Source organism: Varanus komodoensis, unplaced genomic scaffold (assembly GCF_004798865.1).
Source record: "Varanus komodoensis strain SLA01 unplaced genomic scaffold, ASM479886v1 scaffold69, whole genome shotgun sequence".
NCBI lineage: Eukaryota > Metazoa > Chordata > Lepidosauria > Squamata > Varanidae > Varanus > Varanus komodoensis.
This window is the reverse complement of record NW_025336334.1, coordinates 1,083,860-1,104,656: the sequence shown is the minus strand read 5'-3', so window position 1 is coordinate 1,104,656 and position 20,797 is coordinate 1,083,860. Positions and strand designations below refer to the sequence as shown.

General features: G+C 45.1%; 1 protein-coding gene across 1 annotated transcript in view; it reads left to right on the top strand.

The window, feature by feature from the left end:
- Nucleotides 1-20,797, top strand: part of EFCAB6 (EF-hand calcium binding domain 6) — a 174,833-nt gene that overhangs the window by 118,987 nt on the left and 35,049 nt on the right. Inside the window, 4 exon segments of the mRNA XM_044450904.1 lie at nt 1,302-1,490; nt 11,655-11,810; nt 18,135-18,333; nt 20,484-20,672. Of these exon segments, the coding sequence (XP_044306839.1) occupies nt 1,302-1,490; nt 11,655-11,810; nt 18,135-18,333; nt 20,484-20,672 (733 nt within the window).

Genomic DNA, 20,797 nt, shown 5'->3' with positions numbered 1-20,797 from the left:
TGGATGAGGGCAGATTTGTTATTGACCGACCTGGCATTAAGCAACAGCACCGTCAGGCCCGAGGGGCGACTGACAAGACTCCCTGGCACCCTCTGGCTGGGAGCAAAACCAGAAGTAGGGACAGGTGTCAGCCATCTGTCCCTCCTTCTTCTATGCGGGCACGTTAAGCTCCCACCGCTGTTACGTCCATTGCCAATAACCACCCCAATGGCGGCGCCGGTGCGCTCCCCAGGAAATGCAAGCGGCAGCATGGCCAGGGACGACTCCATAAAACAATATAAAACACTATAAAATTATAAAAACATTTAAAAAATTCACCACTCAGCAGGAGGGCCTAACACAGCGAAAGTGAAAGCCCCCTGGCCAGCCCAGCCCCCCGCTTGGCCTCCCCGCTCGGCCCCCCCAAAATGGCGGCGACCGCCCTTTGGCTGACGCCCTTCAGCCGCCGGCCCCAGCAGCCGCCGGCGCTTTCAAGCCGCTGGGCTCCCGACACCCCGCCTCGTCCGGCACGCCTCCAACGCGTGCAGGGGCATGGCAGAGCAGCCAGGTGGGTGATGGAATGGCGGAGCGGCGTGGCGCGGTCTTCGCGGCGTAGGCTGGTGGCGCACAGTAGTTCCTCTCCAGCGTCGACTGCCGGGGCGCAGTCGATATTGATCTGGGTATTCAAATGACTTTAGGACACATAAAACATTGTGGGGGAAAGTTGGCTCATTGGTGTGTGTGGAATCTAAGTGTGAGTAGATTCAGCAGGATGATGCATAGGAAGTTCTCTTCATTGGGCTAGCCACCTAGTTCCAACATATGTGTAGTACCTGGATAACTTTGAGTACAAATGAAAATATAACATCAGAATACAAATTTGGTGGATACACACTAGCTTAGATGGCTTTAAAAATAATTGGGCAAATCACAGAGAACAGATCTATCAATGGCTATTAGTCGTGGGCATCACCTCTATACTCTGTGATGTTCCAGAGATCACTGGTCACTGGTGGAAACAGAATGCTCCATTTAATGAGCCTTGATCTCATCCAGCAAGGTAGTTCTTCTGTTCTTCCTAGTTGCATAGATTTTTTTATTGTAAATATCCACTTGCAAGAGATTTGACAGATTTTTCCCACAAAAGACAGGTGCACATGGGGACATTACAGTGGTATACTTATTTCCTAGTGTGTTTCCCTGTGCATTTCTCCACAGAAGAATCAGGCTTAGTATGTTCAAGAGATAGTAGCATGCTACTTTGGACTTTTAAAACTTAGTATATCACTGAAGAAAATATATCTTCTTTGATGTTTTCAAAGGTATGATATCAATGCAAAAGGCTACCTTACTCATCAAGAATTTCTGCAAAAAATGGGTGTAGAAAATATGGCTCCTGACACTGGCCTCAATGAGCGGATTATGGCAGAAGATTATGCACATTTTATGGATCATTACAAAAGAGAGAAAAAGAAGCACATTGACATCAATGAGATTATAATTAAGATCAAGTAAGTAAATTTATCGTTGCTGTTGACTGTGTTCACACAACAGGGCAACCTATTATAAGTGACAAGCTTGTTGTGTTACATAAGCTTAGACTGTTTCCTACAAGGTGGCTCATTTGTGGGCAACAAGCCACCCAGACGACCCATGAGTTTTACTAGGCTTTGCTGTACCTATGATGGATTGTTGTGTCATCTGAACCCAGCTGATTGACCCCACCATGAGTATTGGAAAACAGCTGGTGAGCAGCTTAGTAAGAGCAGTAAAATCCCTTTGTCATTCACAACAATTTGAGGTGACTGGTACTGGCTGAGGTGATTCTTTTGGCAGCTGGTTTTCATAATCCTTGTTTTATAGCCACTGACAGTCCAGGTGACACCTTGGAGGGGTTGGCAGTGGTTGCTAACTAGTTTTTTTGTTCATGTTCAGGATCTCCAAAAGCATGCAGATAAATGTATACATAGTTATTAAAAATATACTTTGTACTCTCTTGCAAGTGTACACCTGTGTATTTAAGACAAGTGTGTGAAAATGGGCAGTCTCCTCTGGGCAATGCCTAGGAAGGTACCTACAACCAAAGTGCAACATTGAGTTAGAGAAGCTCCTAGTAGCTCCTTTTCTGCGATCAGGTTGGGTTTGACAACTGTCAAAAGGCTGTCAAGCCAAACCAAAGACACAAGTCATGAAAAGGGGATGGTGAGATCTATACCCCCTTGCTCCCAGATTCTGTTTTTGTTTTTCTTGGGGCGGGGTGCTTAAGGGTGTCTTAAGGGTGCTTAAACGTGCTTTCACTTTTCCACTTGTCCCTTAGAGTCTAGATGTGAATGTGAAAGAATGTGAAAAAGCGGGAGCCATCCTTTAAAAGTAGCCAGCATTTTGACACCATCAAACTCCAACTCCTTTTAAAAGTGTTTTGCTTGTTTCTGTTTTAATGGGCTTACCATGGTTTCTTCTCAGTGACATGTGTCAGAAAATCCCGGAATTTCAATTTGTGAGGAGGAAATAAAACTCGGGTTCGTGGGAAAGATCAAGCGTCCAGACCATCTTGGCTTTATTGTATGACCCAGGTTCCCATGGTAGACTCACGATAATGCATTACCGGGCAGGCAGAAGTAAACTCGCTGCAAGGTTTCAATACAACTACAGGGTATTTTATACCCTCCTGGCCATGTACACAGCTACAGGGCAATTGGTGACAGAATGCAGGCATTACAATAAGATTCTGAGGTCATCACATACAGAACAGATAAAGGAATGTCAGTCAATCATACAGTGACAATAAGATTACAATATTTCTAATTGCAATGTATTGACACTTTAGTTGAGTAACCTGAACCCATCTCCAGGTCTGCTTAGACATGTAAATTCAAGCTACTGAGAAACTATTCATGATAAGCTCATCCAGACTCAGACCCTAAGTAATGCATCCACACCCTTTTGAATGGCCAGGGCACAGAGAGCCCTCTGGGCTAGGAAGAAACTTCTTTGTAAACTGTGATTCTTCGTCGTGGCCTCTGTGCATCACACATATGGGTTCTGCGCCTGCGCAGTGCCTTTGGCCGGAAGATTGAAAGCTAACGGTTTTTGGCGGGAAGCTCCTCTCCCCTCCCCCATGGGCTGTAAAGAGCGGAGTGTCCGCCATTTGTTCAGTCTTTGCGACCGCCGTTCCCTGTGCCTCGTGCCGCTTTCGTCTTTCGCTTGACCGTTTCCTCGAAGCTATTGTCTTCTTTTCATTCCCAGTTTTTATATCCCTAAAACTCGTTACTTCTAGTTTCTTCTTCTATCGTTCTAGTGTTCCATTTCTCCTTCTAAAACAAAAACAAAAACAAAAATATATTCTTACCCTCTGCACTGTCTTCCTTTTTCTTCTTCTTCTTGCGATGGTGCAGCAAACGGCCTTCTGCAAGTGTGCGGAGTGCGGATCGAAAATGTCTCCATCCGACCCACACGATCTATGCCTCCTCTGTTTGGGGGAGGGGCATAGGACTGACAGGTGCTCCCACTGTCTGGCCTTCTCCAAACAGGCCAGAAAAAACTGGGAGAACCGCCTCCGGAGACTCCTGTGGGATTGGACTCTTATGCAGTCCGACCCATTGGTCACTGTTCAGAAGCCTTGCCCGGCTGCGGTGGTACCGCCCTCCCTTCCATCAGATGAAGGTGCCTCTGCTTTGAGGGCCCCACCAGCTTCCCCTAAGAAAAAAAGGGAGAAGCGCAAGCATGCCGAGGCTGTAAAACCTGCCAAAAAGGCCAGGAAGGAGAAGCCTTCTAAGTCGACCCCGAAGGCTAAGGATCCGGATCGACCCCGACACCGTACCTCGGGTTCAACAGTAGCGTCGGTACCGGCACCTCCTACCATGCCGACGCCACCCGAGCCGGCGATCCAGGCAGCCATGAGGGTCACCCCTCAAGGGTCTCCTCACCGTGTGGCTGATCCCCTGGTTGAACTGCCGCCAGCTGTCCAACGGGGTTCGATCTCGGATGGAGAGATCCAGGACTCTCCTCCCAGGGCTAGGTCACCAACCCCTATGCCCACGGCTACGCTGGAGGCGGATGTGGTTGACACCCCACCTAGGACCCGCAGAAGCCATTCTAGGGAGCTGCGCTCCGAGAGGGTCGAGGACTGGCGTCGTCCCTATTATCCACCTTGGGACAAGCCATACTCGACCGGATTCTATCCCGCTTCAAGGGATCAACCACAATTCCACCTTCGTGACCGCCCGCCCCATCCAGATCCAAGGCGCTCATCCCCAGTACCACGGGATGATAGCAGTCGCTCCTTCTCGCCAGCAGAGTCTTCCTCTTCGGCTCCTCCTTATTACGGCGTGGATTCTGTCGACTCCGATTTGGATTTGACCTCTCCTGATGCCGCGGTTACCTCCCAGGGCCCCGCATCACCAGACGAGTCACATGTGTCCTTTGCGGAGCTAATGGGCAGGCTCGTCCAATCTTTGGACATCGACGCCGTCCAACGGCCAGGGCCGTCTACGGACAAAATATACGACGTCGTCCGCGGGGAGCAGTCCACCTCCATCGTCCTGCCACTGATTACCACCTTGCGGCAGGCGATGACCCAACCCTGGGACTTGCCATCCCATCCTCAACCTACATCCCGGAGGTATGAAGCCATGTACCGGGTTCGGGAGGAGGACATTCCATTCCTCCTCCGACACCCCAAGCCGAACTCAGTCGTGGTGGAGTCCTCCCAAGGAAGGGAGGCAAGGGGTCATACCGCGCCGAGAGACAAGGAGGGCCGTAAGATAGATGCACTGGCCAGGAGGGTTTACGCAGCCTCAGGCTTGGGATTGCGTATCTCTAATTACGAGGCGATGTTGGCGAGATACCAGTATTTCATAATGCAGCGTCTCAACAACGTCGTCTCGGCCCTCCCGGATCAACAGGGCGAATTGGCCAAGATCCTCATCAAAGAGGTGATGCACGTGGTGGTGCAACAATTGTCCACAGCCAGGCACCATGTGGACACCAATTCGAGGGCACTGGTTGGTGCTGTCTCGCTTTGGAGACATGCGTGGCTACAGAGCGCCAATTTCCCTGAGGAGACCAAACGGTGCATCAAAGAAATGCCCTTCAATGGGTCCGGGCTATTCCACGCTAAGATGGACCATAAGCTCAAGAAACTCCATGAGTCTCGGATGACGGCCCGACGAATGGAGCTTCAGTCGCTGCCCAAACGTAAGTGGCCATGGAACCGTCCGCCCTACAGACAGCAGTATTACCCCAGGCAACAGCTTCAACATCGGCAGCAACAGCAACGCCGCCGTCAGCAACCTCAACAAAGATACCAGCAGGGCCGTCGCCGATTCGACGATTGGAGGCAGTGCTGACGTGATTGGCGAACCACTCCTCACACTCCTCAAATACCCACCCCTCTCTCATCTGGGGATCGGCTCCGGAGCCGACTTCCCATTTGGGAGTCCATCACATCTGACCGGTGGGTATTATCCATTGTTCAACACGGCTGTCGAATAGAATTCGACATCGTTCCCCCATCGAGTCCGATCCGGGTTACTTCATGTTCGCCAGTACTTCTCAACGAAATACAGCAACTTCTCCAAAAAGGAGCAATTCGCCAAGTATCCCCATCTGACGGACTCCACGGGTTCTATTCCAGATACTTTACGGTCCCCAAGCGGGACGGTGGTCTACGTCCGATTTTGGATTTACGGGACTTGAATAAGTTTATTATTCAGAGAAAGTTTCATATGACCACCCTTCAAAACATTTTGCCGTTGTTAAGGAGAGGGGATTGGTTCGCCTCACTGGACCTGAAGGACGCCTACTTTCATATTTCAATTCATCCAACTTACAGGCGTTTCCTTCGTTTTGCTGTTGAAAACCAACTTTATGAGTTTAAAGTTATACCTTTCGGACTGGCTACAGCTCCAAGAACTTTTACTAAATGCGTGGCTCCTGTCTGTGCCTTCCTACACCTTCAGGGTATACAAATTTACCCGTACCTCGATGACTGGCTGTTAGTTTCGCAGTCCAGAGAAGGACTCTTGGATGCCATCCATTCAACATGTACCTTACTAGATAGTCTGGGCCTCCGTATTAATAGAGAAATCTCTTCTCCCGACACAGACACTCACCTTCATTGGAGCCCACTTGGATTCGACGTTGGAGAAAGCCTTCCTTCCTCGGGACAGACAGCAGACCCTCGCTCACCATATTCATCGAATCCGTCGACAGGGAACGGTTACGGCGAGATCCATCCAGAGGGTCCTGGGGCATATGGCCTCCTCAGTTGCCGTAGTTCCACATGCCAGACTTCGGCTTCGCCCCTTACAACTATTGTTCAACAAGGTGTATCATCCTCAAAGGGACCCACAATCGAAACTGATTCGGATCCCGTCTTCCGTGCTCCACTCCCTGTCCTGGTGGCTGAAGCCGACCAATCTAGTGATGGGAGTCCCCTTCCGGGCGCGACCTCCTATGATAACTCTCGGCACCGACGCGTCTCTCCGAGGATGGGGAGCGATATGCTCTGGCCTGTCTACCCAGGGTACGTGGACTCGTCTAGAATCCACGAATCATATCAACTTCCTAGAGCTATTGGCAGTCTTCAAGGCCCTTCGTTCTTTCGAAGACCTCCTTCATTATCAGATCGTTCAGATAACTTCGGACAATATAGCGACCGTTTTTTATCTGAACAAACAGGGAGGGACGAAGTCACCGACCTTAGCCAGGCTTTCTATGAGAATTTGGGACTGGTGCATTCAGAGACACATCACTCTGATGGCCGTTCATCTGGCTGGCACAGACAATGTGCATGCGGATCTTCTCAGCAGGCACATCTTCACTTCTCACGAGTGGGAACTGGACCCTCGCACGCACAACCATCTGTTCAGGCGCTGGGGATTTCCCGATGTGGACTTATTCGCTACCCAACAGAACAGGGTGTGCGAGGCTTACTGCTCGAGAGCGGGAATCGGACATGCCTCCCTAGGGGACACATTCATGATCCCTTGGAACAATATGAACTTCTACACCTTCCCTCCGATCCCTCTTTTGATGAAGGTCGTAGCAAAGATAGTGAGCGACCGTGCATCGGGGATACTAGTTGCCCCCTGGTGGCCACGCCAAGCGTGGTTTGCGAAACTGCTCGACATCTCCCGAGGGGAGTTTCTTCATCTTCCGACACTTCCGTATCTTATAACGCAAATGGACGGCACACTTCGTCACCCGGACTTGCTCTCATTGAATCTGACAGCGTGGCGGATTCGATGATTGACCTTGCATTGGGGCCGGCGACGGATTCGAGAGCCTCGAATCCTACAGCTTCTATTAATTCATCGGTATCGACGATCACTTCAACCACTTCGGCCCCGATTCTCAAATCCAACCATGCAGTTGCTTCTCACTGCCACAATCTCTCTGTACCATCCGGTTTGAGACAGACCCCGTCGAATTCGAATCCAACGCTCTTGCACCCTGAGATTCAGCATATTATCGACGCTGCTCTAAAGCCGTCCACAAGAAAGTCATATACGGCTAAATGGAAACGGTTTTCCGCCTTCGCCGAGTCTCATTCGTTCTCCCCACTTGTCTCATCAATTGAACAAATTCTTCAGTTCCTTCTGGAGTTGCATCACTCCAGACTGAAGCCGTCTTCTATTAAAGTGTATACGGCCGCAATAGCTTACTACCGTGGCTTAGTCGACGGATCACCCCTGTTTTCTCATCCTATTCTCAAGAGATTTTTGAAAGGAATGTATAACCTTAATCCATCGATTAGACCGGTTATGCCCACGTGGAGCCTTTCTGGAGTTCTACAGGCTCTTATGAGGGCCCCCTTTGAACCTTTGGCGACTGTGGATCTCCGATTAGTTTCGTGGAAGACAGCGTTCCTTGTAGCTGTCACGTCAGCCCGGAGAGCTAGTGAGCTTTGCGCCCTCCGCATCGACCCTCCTTATCTAAACTTCCATAGAGAAAAGGTTGTTTTACGTCTCGACCCATCTTTCTTGCCCAAAGTCTCTACACCTTTCCATTCAGGACAAGACATTGTACTGCCTGCCTTTTTTCCATCGCCGTCGAATCCCTTGGAAAGATCTTTGCACTCCCTCGACGTTCGGCGTTGTTTAGCCTTTTATCGATCGCGAACGGAGTCTATTCGGCGATCCAATAAACTGTTCATTAAATATTCGGCTAGAGATCAGGGCGACCCAGTCACTCCTCAAAGGTTCTCTAAGTGGATAGTCCACACTATTACCTTGTGCTATCAGTTAGCTAAGCTCGAACTGCCTACAGTTCCCCAAGGCCATTCCACTAGAGCTGTCGCTACGTCTTCTGCATTCGCATCCGGAGTTCCGATCAATGACGTCTGCCGAGCCGCTACTTGGGCGAACCCTTGCACCTTCACCAGGCACTACCGTCTCGATGTTCAGGCTCGACGGGACTGCTCTTTTGGTAGAGCTGTACTCTCCTCCGTCCTACAATGAGGACACCTTCCCTCCTCCTTTGATGGTAAGCTTGTTAATCTACCCATATGTGTGATGCACAGAGGCCACGACGAAGAAAAGCAGGTTGCTTACCTGTAACTGATGTTCTTCGAGTGGCCATCTGTGCAGTCACACAACCCACCCGCCAGCCCCGCTCGGTGTCGGTGAGTGGACTCATTCATTGGTACCGAAAGTTTCCCATTTTTTTCTTGGTACCGATCCGTTTTTTCCTATCTCATACTGAGAATTTTTCCACAAGGGGGTGCACGTTCGGTCGTCAAAGACTGAACAAATGGCGGACGCTCCGCTCTTTATAGCCCATGGGGGAGGGGAGCGGAGCTTCCTGCCAAAAACCGTTAGCTTTCAATCTTCCGGCCAAAGGCACTGCGCAGGCGCAGAACCCATATGTGTGACTGCACAGATGGCCACTCGAAGAACATCAGTTACAGGTAAGCAACCTGCTTATTCCAACAACGATTATTTAACAATTGTGAAGGAATATAGTGCATATTTGGACTGAATGGCCTGTCTACTGTAGCCTACAGCTAAAGGTGAGAGAAAGGAGCGGGGGAGGAATGCCATTTTAAACAGTGACTTAGCTTGGTTTGAGAAGGGAGTACAGGATTTATTCCACAGTGCAAAAGCACACAGAAGCAATGTTTTTCTGACAGGATTTATCCAGATTTTTCCAACACATGCAGGGTAGGTTAAGCATGACATGACATGTGAATGTACTCATTTTATTTATGAGATAATATTGGTCAATATACTTGTGTTTTTATGAAGATGTGACCATTCTAATCCTCTTGGTAGGCAGTGAACAGATAGTTTAAGGATAGTTTTTCTTATCTGGGGATTTTATTGTCATGCAGAGCTGTTAATGTCAAAGAAGGAAAAATGGTAGCACCTTGCTACCAGTCTAAATTTCAGTAGTACTGGGAAGGAATGGAAAAACAGTAGTAACATCTCTGAACTGTGAGATTTCCCCAAGGAAAGTGAGAACCAGTCTAGTAGTTAATTTTTGTCATGTGGGATTAGTATTTTGATTTTCTCATCTTGTGGCTCTATCATGCTGTGCAATTTACTGCACAGGTTGCTCCCATCATAATAAATTATCTCATAACACAGTTCACATAAATGATGGCCACAAATGGGTAAAACCCACGCCATGTTGGCCCCAAGCCATTAAATCATCTTTCTTAACACATCCAACTGGTCTGCTCCCATGTGAAGAGAATGCTGGACTGGATGGACCATTGGTCTGGTCCAGCATGGCTGGTCTTATCTTCTTGAGGGAGTTCTGCATCACAATATGGCCAGAAAATGGCTGGTTTTTGTTTTCAAATTGACATTTGGTATCGACTCTTCCTTCCATCCCCCCTGCAGCTGCCCAACCAGATAATATGTGTGGTGTATATCCAAGGAAAAGTAAAAAGGATATTTGTCTCAGCATCTTTATCAGCTTTTATCTGTTTTAATGGGGATGGTCATAACAGAAGGAGACTGATCTATGTAATGGTAGCCGCATATCCATTGTTCTTCAGTTACAAAACACCACCTGTATTACTCTAGCTAAAATCTAGCTATTCATAGTGCAGAGCCTAACTTCTTTTATGTGCTTCTCTTTCAATTTCACCCTAAATGTTTTGTAAAACATGTTCATTAGCTTACAGTTTAGACACAGTTCAACTGACAAAGGGGTCTGAAAAACTTAATATTCAAGGAGGGGGGAAATCTGGGTGTTTTTCCCCCCTTTTATTTTAACTCAAGAGGAACAAATAGCCCAAATTAGAAACATTTGAACAGTGGTTCTACAGCACTTTAAGGGAAATACAATGCATTTGCAAGTAAAGATTGGGTGGTGAGTTTTATGTTTTGGGGTAGGGGTAGGGGTAGGGGTGGGGTGGTTGGTAGCCTTGCTGGATCTGTAGCTTAAAACATATACTTGGTGCTCAATTTTTCTGCCATGATTGGAATAATTACTGCTTGGCAACCATTTACTTAGACCAAGAAATAGCTGAATATCTCAGTTTTCTAAAAATAAGGACAGAAAGAAGGGTTTGATTGCCCTTTTTTTTAGTTTTGATATGGAAGGTAGAATGTAGCAGTAGCAGTGCAAAGATATCATTTTAGCTGTTTGGTGTGTAACATGCATCTGAAAAGGATTCCAGATTGTTACTGCTGACATTATTCTATTACAGTTTTTTATGGTATTTAGAATCTAAATGTGCTGTCAGGGATCAAGAACCAAGTAATAACTGTGATGACAACAAGCATTTATATAGTGCACCTTAAGTGTTTATAATGGTTTACATACCTTGTGGCAATTTGTGTGACATGAAATTCCACTGTGAGTTAGTTAATCTGTAGTGAAGCTCCCATTTTGAATATGCAATGCCAGCTGGGGTTGTTGTGTTAAACAGTCCCAGCAAGCATGGTTTTTACAAGGGTTAAAGAACCACGCTTACAAAGTTTGCATCACATGACTCCCAAGTGGGGATTGCTGTGAAACCTAGTGCCACAGGTGTCACAGTTTGTCCTGGGTTAAGTAACCCTCAATGAGCCATCTGAACACACTCAAAGTAATCCTTAAAGCTGCCCACTAAAGTTTTGGGAGTATTATTAAATGTGGGGTAAGCAGTTGAGGCTGTGAGAAAAGTGTTTTCTTTAAGGCCACTTACTAAGTTCATGGCTGAGGTGAACCAGAGTCCTTCCTAGTTGCAGGTCAGTTCCTTAGCTATAAGGGCTTGGATGGTGCAGTGGTTTAAACCGTATTGCCACTGGGCTTGTCAATTGATAGGTTAGCAATTCCAAGCACATTCCATGTGCCTCGGCATTTAGTTGTGTCGGTCACAGCCCACGGAAAATGTCTGTGAACAAACGCTGGCTCCCTTGGCTAAGAAATGTAGGTGAGCATCGCCCCCCTAGAGTTGGGCATGACTTAATGTCATGGGGAATCCTTCACCTTTTTTACCTCGTTAGCTATAGCTTTGCCATCTTGCAGCCCATACCCTTGGCATAGACTTTTAAATATCCCATTGAACAAATCAGGCTATTTATTCAATCTCTGGTAAACAGAGATACATGGCAAGCAGGGTGCATCATCTCTGATGGATCACATGTTGCACAGACCTAATAGGAATTTTATAGCTGATGAATTAGGGTTTTTCTTTCTTTAAAGAAAAAAATAACTGGAAATCAACTTTCTTTTAGAGAGAAGTACCATGACTGTTCCCAGGACTTCCATAAGGCATTTTTGCAACACGATAAAAATAGGGATGGCTGCATATCATTGGGCAACCTACGGAAGATACTGGAAGATTTTCACTGTTGCCTTGGCTATGAACAGTATAGTGAACTTCTGTACAGGTTATTATGGTTGTCATAACTTTAATGTATCTGGCCTAGTTTGGTACATTTATTAAGCTTATGTGCAATTAATAGACTAACTTCCTGATCTTTAATATATTGATTGTAACATATGTCAAATTTATGTAAATGCATAATTGGGGTGGCATTTCTTTTTCAATCTGCCTTTCACTGAATGATCAGCCAATTAGCTTGTTCATTTTGAATTGAGTGGGATTTAAACCTTTTGCCAACTCCAAAGATTCCATTAATTTTAATCTAAGATGTCTTTAGTTTCCAAAGAATCTGTGTTCCCTGTGACCTCCCCACACCCCGTTCACAAGTAGTATACCCAGAATGTCTGCAAATCCCAACTTGTTCTGTTCCTTCAGTGTGCCTTTAACAAATTAAACGGTCCAAAATTACTAGGATATTAATTTAATTTAATTTCATGGTTGGATTTAGAAAATGTATTTTTACTTTTACTTTCCAAAAGCTGAAGTGGGAGACAAACCAAGGATAAATTACTCCGCAACAATTTCAAAGACAATGCTTTTGTTAACTGTCATTTGTCCACAATAAGTATAGTTTATTGCTCATTTTTGAGTCTGTACAATAATAATAATCTGTACTTAAACAACTTTGCAAATATAAGATTTTTGTATATATGCAAAATAACATCAGGCTTTTTTTGTGAGCCCAATGAATAGGCGATAGGAGCAGAGAACACAAGAGACCTGTTAAACATACCCTCCCCCCCAAAAAAAACCCTCTACCTTGCTATGTGGAGTACATCTTAAACTGCCATTGATTATATGAGAGTATAGGATTCAGTAGAATTGCACTCCAAATACTTTTCCCTTTTCTTTTGGAAGGAGCAGAAAAGAAACCTAAACAAAATCTTTTTACTCCACCTATAAATTGAGTGATTTAAGCTGCCTTGAATTAAGCCTCTAATAAGAATTTTTGCTGCATGCTCCTTTCCTCAAAGACTTTGATGATAAACACTTCCATTCATTGTAATTTTCTGCAGACTAGTCCTTTCCAGATCGGAAAGAGTCTGTTCTCCTCCCACCCTGCCTTAAATAATAGAGTAGATTAGCATATGCATTTGGTTTTATTACTAAAAATTTAATACCAACTTGGCAATTTATTCCTCCACTGAAGTGCGTTGATTATTTCTTTTTCCACTGAGTCTCTAACATCTGAGCCAGCTTGACACAGGCTAATGCGTGGATTGGAGTGCTCTGCAGCTGCAAGATGCAAAGCAGTGCTCTTGAATGTGTGTGTGTGCGGGGGGGGGGGTGAATGGTTAGCAGCAGATATTTGGGTCTCTGCATTTTATTTCTTTTTCCATCCCTTATCAAGGCTCCTTTTTGTTAACACAGCTTCTCACCCATTTAATGAGTTATTGTTGCCAATGAATATTCTGGCAATAGGTCATTTTGGAAAGAGTTATCACAGTGATTTACAGTGGAATCAGACCACAGGAGGTACTTCAGTTTGATCATTTAAAGCTTCAAATCTACACTATTGGTATTGGCTGAATTTAAGGGTTTGCTCCATTCCTTGCAATATTCTGTGTGAGGATATATGAGAAAGAAAGCAGGGTCTATCCTGCCATGAGGCAGAGTAAGACCTCCCTGTGGGTGACAGAAGAGGAGCAAATGGTCAATTATTTCCTTTATTCTTGTATTTTTGCAGTAGTGTTGGGTAACTTTTAGGTTTTCCGTTCAGGCAACAGTGTTTCTTGGCCTAAAGGTATACAGGTCCTAAAGCAAGAATCAAAAAAGAGCACAACTTTGCTTCCGTGGTATGGATCTGGGGATAGGAAAGATTGGCATCTTCAGAGGGCTGGCCACTGCTAAGAAGGACCATCGGCAGCCACCAACTACCTGCTCCCCTCTTACATTGGTGGGGCTTCCCTTCCCTCTCCTGACACTGCACCACTACTTCTAGTGGCAGCTTCTTGCTCTCCACCACATAGAGGCCGAGGATGGTAAACCACTCCTTGTTGCTATGTAATTCTTACCTACTGTAGTAAACAAGTGAGAGGCAATGGTGACAAGAAGCAGCAGAGTTTGGTCTCTCTATAGCAGCAACCATATTTTGCTGCCACTGCCACTCTTCTGCTTGCTCTGGGATGGAGGTGAGGGGGCGGAACACAATTGCAGTTGGGGGGTAGGAAGAGCCTTACTGTCTGGGGGTGCACTGCGGGGGTGGGGGGGCTTTTGCTTACAGGATTCATAACCAGGAGCTGATCCTGTAAGGGAGAACAGCTAGAGCCCCAGAACCAAACCAGAACTTCCCCTGCTGGATTTCCTTGTTGCCAATGTGGAGGCAGAAATCTGGTGAAAAAAGAGCTGCCTGTAGCATATAACTTGGCAGGCCATTTTGCAACTTGCAGGATGAATTACTAGTTGGTATGCCTCATTTTTCTGAGAAAATGAGTTGCTGACTAGGGCTCAGTGATGCATCATTTGGTTTCGTTCAATATCAGTAGCTACAAATAGGGTAACAGATTATTAATGCCCATGGTCACATGTGCAGTCACTCCAGGGCAGAGCTGGAGTGCAACAAAGCAATGCCCAACTAATACGAACCTGCAGAATTCTAAAACTGTAATAGTTGGTTAGGATAGCACAGATTTTAAAAGTTGACCAGAGTACATAAATTACTTTTTAGTTCTAAAAGCAACAGTTTCTAATGTTCTTTGTAGGGAAAATTCTTGATAATAATTACAAAAGTGTAAACCTGGAATAGTTCAAGTAGAATAAGTTGTTCTAAATTTTGAAATATAAGACTCGTGGAAATCAGAATGCTTTGTTATATCCTCAGCTTTTTCAGGAAATGGATTCTGAGTAGTACTTGGACAATGATAATTCAGGATCTCATCTGAGGCTGTGGCTTGAAAAAGACGGGTAAAGGGGTCAAAGTGGCTTCTGAACCCTCTGTCTGTCAGGTGGTTCCTGACAGATACAAATCCCTATACCAAACCACAAATTACTTGCTCAGATTAACATATGCATTTTTCTAGCTTGCAGAAGCCCAGCTACAGAGTATGATAGGGCTCCACAAAGCAGTTTTTAGATCTCTCAGAAGACCATTTCTTAAAATTCTCTTGAGAACATCTGTTCAGAAACAACTTTGCAGAACATCCTTTTCTGTATCTTGCAGGTGCAGTTGAGTGGGGGTGGGGATTCTTCCTTGAAAAGTGAAGTTAGAAAATGATATATATCAAGCATAAACACATTCTTTTCCTTCTCTTTGCCCAATATACAAAGGGTTCTCTTCCCCTTAGTCTCTCTCAAGATAAGCTTCAGAGGATGTCACTGCAGGGCATTTTATGCCAAGACTGGCAAAAAGCACACTCCTCTAACAGAGCCACCCTTCTCAGTTCAGAGGGCAGTGCTAGAGGACACTTGATATACAATGTCTCACTTCTTCCATATTAAGAATCATGGAAAATGTCTTATATCAAGACAGACAATTGGCCCATCTAGCTCGGTTTGTTTCTTTACCAGGGGTGCAGAACCACTGGCTCACAGGCCTAAACTCAAGCCAAAGAGGTTCCTAATCTGGGTTGCAGAGGGCTGGACACCATCTTCAGTCCCCTCTTCACTAAGCCCCATCACTTGAGAAAGGAGAGATAATATGGAGATCCCCCTGCAGACTGTTCCCAGTCCTACTGGAAATAATTGGAAATAGCATGGTTATATGAAGGAGGTGAAGGACTTGGGAAGTGCTCATGGGTTTGGTTTATGCAAGTGGCTCTTGAGTTCTTCTTCATGGTCTCCATGCATCACATAAATGGGTGCTGAGCCTGCACAGTGCCTCTGTTTGGGAAGTTTCTTCTAGCTAAGCCTAGAATTTTCAGCAGAGTCTCACTCCACTCCTCTCTAGTGTAAATAGAGGCTCCCACCATTTTCTCAGTTTGCTTTCGGCTGCCATTTGAAATGCCTTGGGATTCCTAGCATTCCCTCCGACGTGTACCTCACAATTTTACCAACTTCTTCCCTTCTAAATTATATTCCCCTTACAAATCTACCTTTACCCAGCCCTCCCCCCAAACCCTTCTATCATCTACCTTTCCTCAAATTCTCCCTCTCTCTACCCTTTCTCCCTCAATGGCCTTCAAATTGGCTTCTGAAAGTGGGTCAGATGTGGCATAAAAATTCCACCCAGTGATAGGCACTCGCTTTGTTTTCCCTTGGTGAGAAGCATTGTGTTGACAAGTGCCCTCATTGCCAGGCATTTACAAAGCAAATCCAAAAAAAGAGTTGGCCATCTGAAGATGGAAATGTGGATGAAGGCTCTCATCACTATGCAAGCTGTTACCAATGACTCAAAAAGCCTCCTTTCTACCTCTTGGGAGGCTTTGAAAAATTGCCTGATGTCTGCATCAGCAGGTATGCTGAAACTGGCTTTTTTGAAACCCAACCAACCAACCTCCTCCTGTGCTACCAAAAAGCACAAGAAGGAAAAAAAAAAACACAAAATGGTGGAGGAGCCCAAAGGGGCAAAAAAGTCAGGTAAAGAGAAGTCCACAAAAAAAAACCTAGGCACTGCTCACTGGTCGCTAGTGAGTGCTGCAGTTCACGTACCCCACCAGTGGCCCCAGCTACCTCCACAACTTCAGCCACATGATTGATCCATGCCACCCTGGCTGTGTCAACTCCAGCCACACTAACCCAGCCAGTAAAGGAGGCAGGTGCTTGTGGGTTTGGCTTCTGCAAGTGGCTGCTGAGTTCCTTCACATTATATACCATTTGCACTCCAATGGAGATGTGAGTGGAGTCTGAAGCATGCCAAGTCCTGTTCTCCATGCAGACAGAAGCACTGAGAAGAGAAGAAATGCTGGGGTGGGTACAGTAACAGGAGAAAAAGGCTTCAGGGCAGATCCCTTCCCCCTTGGTTCAGAAGGCCAAGCTGGCTTGGTCCTGAGAACAGTCTACCTCTGGACAAAAGAGTTTGTTCATCCCTGATCTACACTGACTGGTAGCAGCTTTTCAGGGTTAGGGGTCTTTCTCAGTGCAAAATGGAGGTGAGTAGAATCTTAAACCCAGGAAATTTTGCTTTGGCCCTTTTTTGCCTGAGCTGTGACCCTTGCCCCAGGGCTCCCAATCTGAACTATGTCTCTTTATTTCCTCTCTTTTGCCACAGTACACTTCTTTCAGCAATGAGAGAGGTTTTGGAGACAGGTTGAATCCTGTCACCCAGAACACTCCTTATATTTCCCTGAAAAATACTGAACAATTATGATAAAGCAATGTGTTTGTGTCCTTTTCTTTGTTAGTAAAATAAATGCTTTTGCCAAACATTCAGAAAGACCTCATCTTCATTCTATTGGTCATATCCCTTCTAAATGGTACTCCTGAAAGGGAAATTCCTTTTAATTAGTATGTAACAATAGCATTAAGCAAGAGACAGTTAAAGCAGCATGGCTAGGTTTGAAAAAACACCAATTATTTGAGTTAGGTCTGGTTCACACTCACATAACACCGCCTAGAGTCCCACATATTTGGTTCTTCAGCATTTGGTGACTCGCAGCTGAATGTGTGAACTCCTGTCACTGTATCAGCTGTCGTGAAAGATGATACAAAAGTTCTCTTGTAATGTTTCATCTGTAACAGCTACCTTGCACATGCATGTTCATACTTCATAATAAAAGCAAAATAATGAATGTGCATATGTAAAAGAAACCCTATTCTTTCCTGGAGATGCAAAATACTGCAGAATGTTTAGCGTTAATCTTTACTGTAGTTGCTATTTACAATTTGCTTGTGCCAGCTCCTCTTGAGTAGATGGATATAAAAAGCCTCCTTGCCTTTGGATACTCAACAAAGCTTCAACAAATTGCTGATTTTCCTTAAAGAGTTTCCTCTTGCCTTCAGCTTTTAGTTGCTGAGCTTAAGCAGCGGATATTGAAGCCCAGGAACAGGACAAATCCCTCAACCTTGATCTTTCCTGAATTCTTTAATTTTTGCTGGAATACGTTAGGGTTCTTTTTATATCATAATGTGTTTTTGGGTTATTTGCCAATCAAATCTTTCAGAATATGCAAGTTAGAAATCCAAATAACTGAATAATCAGTGTAAACATATGCAAATGGAAAATTGCTTATTGCCTGGTATTGTAGCTGAGCAAAAATATTAAAAAGGAAAAACAAAGGAAACCCCTCAGCTGGCTGGCATGAGAATACACTCATCAATTTAAAACTAGTCATGTAGCAATCCTAGAACTATAGAAAGCCCTATAATGGAATGATTAGTAGCAGCAGCTTTAGCTGCGATACTTTGGAAATAAGAAACAAATCTTCAGTCTTTTCTTTCTTTTTTCCCTTAGCTTAGGAATTAGCATACAGGACAACAAGATTTCATATTTTGATTTTCTAAGAGCTATTGATGATCGGGGAGCATTCAAACGATGGAAAAGGAGCAGTGTTCCACCTGTACCACCCATTAGTTTTGTGCAACTCAGCATAGAGGAAGCCATGGTGAAAATAAAACAAATAGTTACAGCTTCATCAGATTTGTTATACAAGGTCAGTATCATGCAAGCACTGTAATTTACTAGGAAAATAGGCATCATTATGACAAAGAGAAGGAGGGCAATTTCATGATCCTTATTCAGATCCCAAAGATACATACAGTGTGAAAGACTAAGGGCAAATGTTGTACACAAAGGGATCTCAAGAAATATATATGGGAGAGGAGTCCCAAGAGTGTCTATTTTGGCTGATGAAGTAGCCCTGTCCATTCTCTGAAATGGGAATGACTGGGTTCATAACTTGGAGTATAAGTTGTTAGCATCTGAGCTGGCAGGAACTGATCAAGAAAGGGTTCTTGGGGTTATGGTGAATATGAAAATGGAAATGAAAATGTCAGCCCTTTGTGTGGCTACTGTGAAAAGGACAAACTCCATGTTAGAAATAATTAGAAAGGGAACTGAGAATACAACTGCCAATATAACACTACCCTTATACACTTCTGTGGTGCAGAAGAGGGCAACTAAAATGGTCAAGGGGTTGGAACAACTCTCTTATGAGGAAAGATTGCAACAGCCGGGATGGTTTAACTTTGAGAAAAGATAGGGAAGGGGACCCAGTGTGTACAGAATTATGCATGGTATGGAATAAGTGGAGATGGAGTCATTTTTCTTTCTCTCCTATAATACTAGAACACAAGGCCATCCCAGGAAGCTGATTAGTGGAAGATTTGGGATAGATACAAGAAAGTACTTCTTCACACAGCACATAATTAAACTATGGAATTCACTTCCAGGACATGGCCATCAAGTTGGATGGCTTTCAAAAGGGAGTAGACAAATTCATTGAGGAGAAGGCTATTAGTGGCTATTAGACCTGATGGCTATGCGGTACATCCAGCATTGGAGGCAGTTGTGCATTAGTTGAATGTGTGTGGGTGATAGCTATTGCACTCATATCCTGCTTGTGGCATCCTGAGGGCAGTGTGTGGGTCATTTTGTGAAGAGAATGCAGGAGTAGATGGGCCCTTGGTCTGATCCAGCCTGGCTCTTCTTATGTTCTTACCTTCTTTTCATTTGACTCAGCTGAGCTAGTGAAGACACACAATCAGTGCCTGGCAGTGGTACTGAACTAAATAAGGGGCAAGAAACTGAAGTTCAGCCTAGACAAAAGAGAGGTGACTGGGAGATCTTCTGTTTAGAGGAGTAGTATTCAGTGTGTGTTAGATGGGGTTGTACTGTATTTCCTTTGAGGGATCAAATGTACTGGCTGGATTGAATCAGGTTATTTCCAGTCCATGTAAATTTAACATGTATTCAATCATTTCTGTTCAATTTCTTGATCAGTCCATGATAGTTTTCTTCAAACTACAGTAAAATTTGCATGTAACTTTCTCTAACATACACATTTTTCGTCAGTTTTTGATACCTATAAAGAAACAGAGTGATACATGAATGAGACTTAACACATGTTTGCAAATACTTGTATTTTCCTTGTAAAGCTCGTTTGCCACCCCATAATGTTTAGAAAGAGTAGGCTCCATTGCTTGTTAAATGGCACCTTTCTCTCTCTCTCCTCACCCTGGCTGGACTCTCAACCATTGCTAAAGACCCAGGGCTCCTTGGTTGCCTTTGGTTGCTATGGAGGCCTACTGTAAGCAACCATCCCATCTGACACTCTAGAACAGGGGTCCTCAAACTTTTTCAATAGGGGGCCAGTTAAAGGTGGCGGCTACACATGTGGGCCGGTGAGATGGGGGTACCTGGGGCGTGGGCCAATGAGGTGCTGTTGGGCACCTGTAAGGCGGCATTGGGCACGTGCGGCAGTAGTTTGCTCATTTGGAGACCATCTCCAATCAAGGGAGCCACCACCTCCCCACGCACATGGGCAGTGAACGGTGGCACGGGCCAGATGGATGGCCATGGCAGGCCGGATCCATCCCATGGGCCGTAGTTTGAGGACCCATGCTCTAGATAATGAATCCTGTTAGAAGAGAAGCAGCTCTTAGGACAGCTCAGTTAACAAAATGTTTGAACAAGAATTCACTGGGAAATTCTTTCATATGTAGGATACTTGAGGCAGCAAATGGATGTGCACTGCCTATATATTTATCTGTATCATTCAGGAATAGTCTTGCTGGAGGGAACTCACTTTGTCAGATACCAGCTAGCGAGACCTAGATTTCTTTCCCTTGTTTCTTTTTGTAGGCCTTTTCTGCTTTTGACAAGGACCACATAGGGGCAATCTCAACCCTGGATTTTCGGCAGGTACTTCATCACTTCTGTTTTCCACTCTCAGAAAGGCAGTTCAACCATCTCCTCAAACTGCAACGACTTCGTGGTGAGCACTCCATAGACTGGAAATACTTTCTGCAAAAATTCAACTTCCTCTCAGAGGTAATAGCAGCAATAAGACCCCATCAAATGGAGTTGAGTGAGGGGGCATCCCTTATCCCCTGGTCAGAAACTGGTTTGGTTATTTCTCTCTCTCTCTCTCTCTCTCTCTCTCTCTCTCTCTCTCT